The following is a 2,110-nucleotide window of genomic DNA, read 5'->3' on the forward strand; positions in this document are numbered from 1 at the left end:
GCCTGTTCGACGAAGGTCTAAAGGGCGAGATCATAATTGATGGCCGAGTGACGAGCATGGTAGGTCTGCGGGAATTGCGCTCAAAGATCTCCATCATACCACAGGAGCCGGTGCTCTTTTCCGAAAGCCTGCGCTACAACCTGGACCCGTTCAATCAGTACGACGACGTGAAGCTATGGGAGGTGCTTCGATTAGTCGAGCTAAATGAAGTCGCCCTGGACCACAACGTTCTCTACGGTGGCCACAACTTCAGCGTTGGTCAAAGACAGCTCATATGCTTGGCTAGAGCGATCTTGAGAAATAATCGCCTGCTCGTCCTTGACGAGGCCACGGCCAACATCGATTCGCAGTGAGTCTCGACAGAGTTTGATGATTCTTAGCGAGTTACAAATAAAACTCGCGTTCTAAAATTTAACGATATCAGAAGGTTTTGTATCGAATCGAATCTTCAGCGAAGATCTAGACACGATCGACGTGCGGTCAATTTATAAATTCGATTTTCTATATTTGTGATTATTCTAAATTTATATTTCCGTTTCCAGCACGGATGCCTTAATTCAAGACACCATAAGGAGGAATTTTAAAGAGTGCACTGTCATCACGATAGCGCATCGTTTGAACACTGTCATAGACAGTGATCGCATTATCGTAATGGAAAGCGGCTACATTGTGGTACGTATTTCGTTGAAACATGGAAATATGATAAAAAGAATTTTGATTTTATAAAAGATAACTAAAAAAATATGCACACAATATTCCTTTTCTTTATATAATTATTTTAGAAAAAAGTTTTACATATTTAAATAGAATTTTAACAGATATCTCTTATAACAGTATACATATAATATAAAATTTCGAATACGTTTTTAGCGAAAGACATGCGAGATTTTTTTTTCTACAGAGAATTTCAGTTTCTACTAAAAAAAGTTTTAAAAATACAAGTATTTTTTCTTTCTTGAAAAAAAATCTTTCTTGAAGAAAATTTATAATCATAAGGAAAAAAGAATAGTACATAATACAGAAAATTTAAAGAAATAAAACATATATTTTACTTAATATATGGAGTGTTCAAAAAAGATGGTACCAAATTTTAGAAGTATGTAGTACTCGTAAAAACAAGCCAAAAAGTCTTAAAAAGTAGTACTCCAAAAACAATTTATTGCCGAGAATGAACGGGAAGGGCACGTCGAACATCTGATCTAGATTGAATTTATTTAATAACAGAAAATGCTTTATAATTCAGAAATAAATGGTTTTTGAAATATTACTTATTAAGACTTTATAAACTGTTTTTATGAATATAACATATTCCTAAAATTATCAACTTTTTTGAACACCCTATATATCAAGATATACATTTACAGCTACACATTAGCACATAAAATTCTAAATAAAATTCTGTTTTAAATTTTGTCGTGGATTATAAATTGTCTAAAATAGAGACTTTATACTTTACAATTCTTTTTATATTACATTAATAGAAAATTAATAAATTTAAAGTAAATCATAGTGTGTAAAGTAAAGTATATTTGTGATGGAAATAATATATGTATGGGATATCTCCATAGATTATTTAGCTAAACTTTTCGTTTTCGATGAAAGAAAGAGTGATAGTTCAGGAATTATGCTTTGTATAATTTATATATTGTATAATTTATATTGACGAACTTGAAATAAATTTACAAGATAATTGCGTGAAGCATATTTTTAGTGTGCATATATTATGTGTATTAAATGTATGCGAATAAACTTTTCTTGAAACACATATACAGAAAATTTTTTCCAGAATTTTATGTAATTATCTTTGCCACAGATTTTATCTTAAAGTAAAATTTATATTATTGTTTCGCGATGCGTGCACAGGTGGACGCTAAACTTGTTTTTAAAAGGCTCAAAGACAGATCTGAAAGAATCTGACATTTATCAACCTTTAAAAGAAGATGACTCTGAAAAAGTCACAGATCATCTCGAAGAGTGAGTATTTCTTGCCTTTATTGAAAGCGTACAAACATAATAATAACGTTTATAATAATTATAGTTTTCATATATTCTATACAAAAAAAATAATAAGTTAATTTATTAATATATAATTATTTTAAACATACATTTT

The 2,110-nt window shown here is 30.4% G+C and overlaps 2 protein-coding genes across 2 annotated transcripts in view; both read left to right on the forward strand.

The window, feature by feature from the left end:
- Window positions 1-2,110, forward strand: part of LOC115243458 (multidrug resistance-associated protein 4-like) — a 29,519-nt gene that overhangs the window by 10,067 nt on the left and 17,342 nt on the right. The window lies entirely within an intron of this gene.
- The window catches only part of LOC115243499 (probable multidrug resistance-associated protein lethal(2)03659), a 22,380-nt gene that overhangs the window by 694 nt on the left and 19,576 nt on the right, over window positions 1-2,110 (forward strand). The window contains exon 3 of the mRNA XM_029820571.1: window positions 1-349. Within this exon, the coding sequence (XP_029676431.1) occupies window positions 1-349 (349 nt within the window). The remainder of the gene's footprint in view (window positions 350-2,110) is intronic.

This window comes from Formica exsecta, unplaced genomic scaffold (assembly GCF_003651465.1).
Source record: "Formica exsecta isolate Colony F162 unplaced genomic scaffold, ASM365146v1 scaffold120, whole genome shotgun sequence".
NCBI lineage: Eukaryota > Metazoa > Arthropoda > Insecta > Hymenoptera > Formicidae > Formica > Formica exsecta.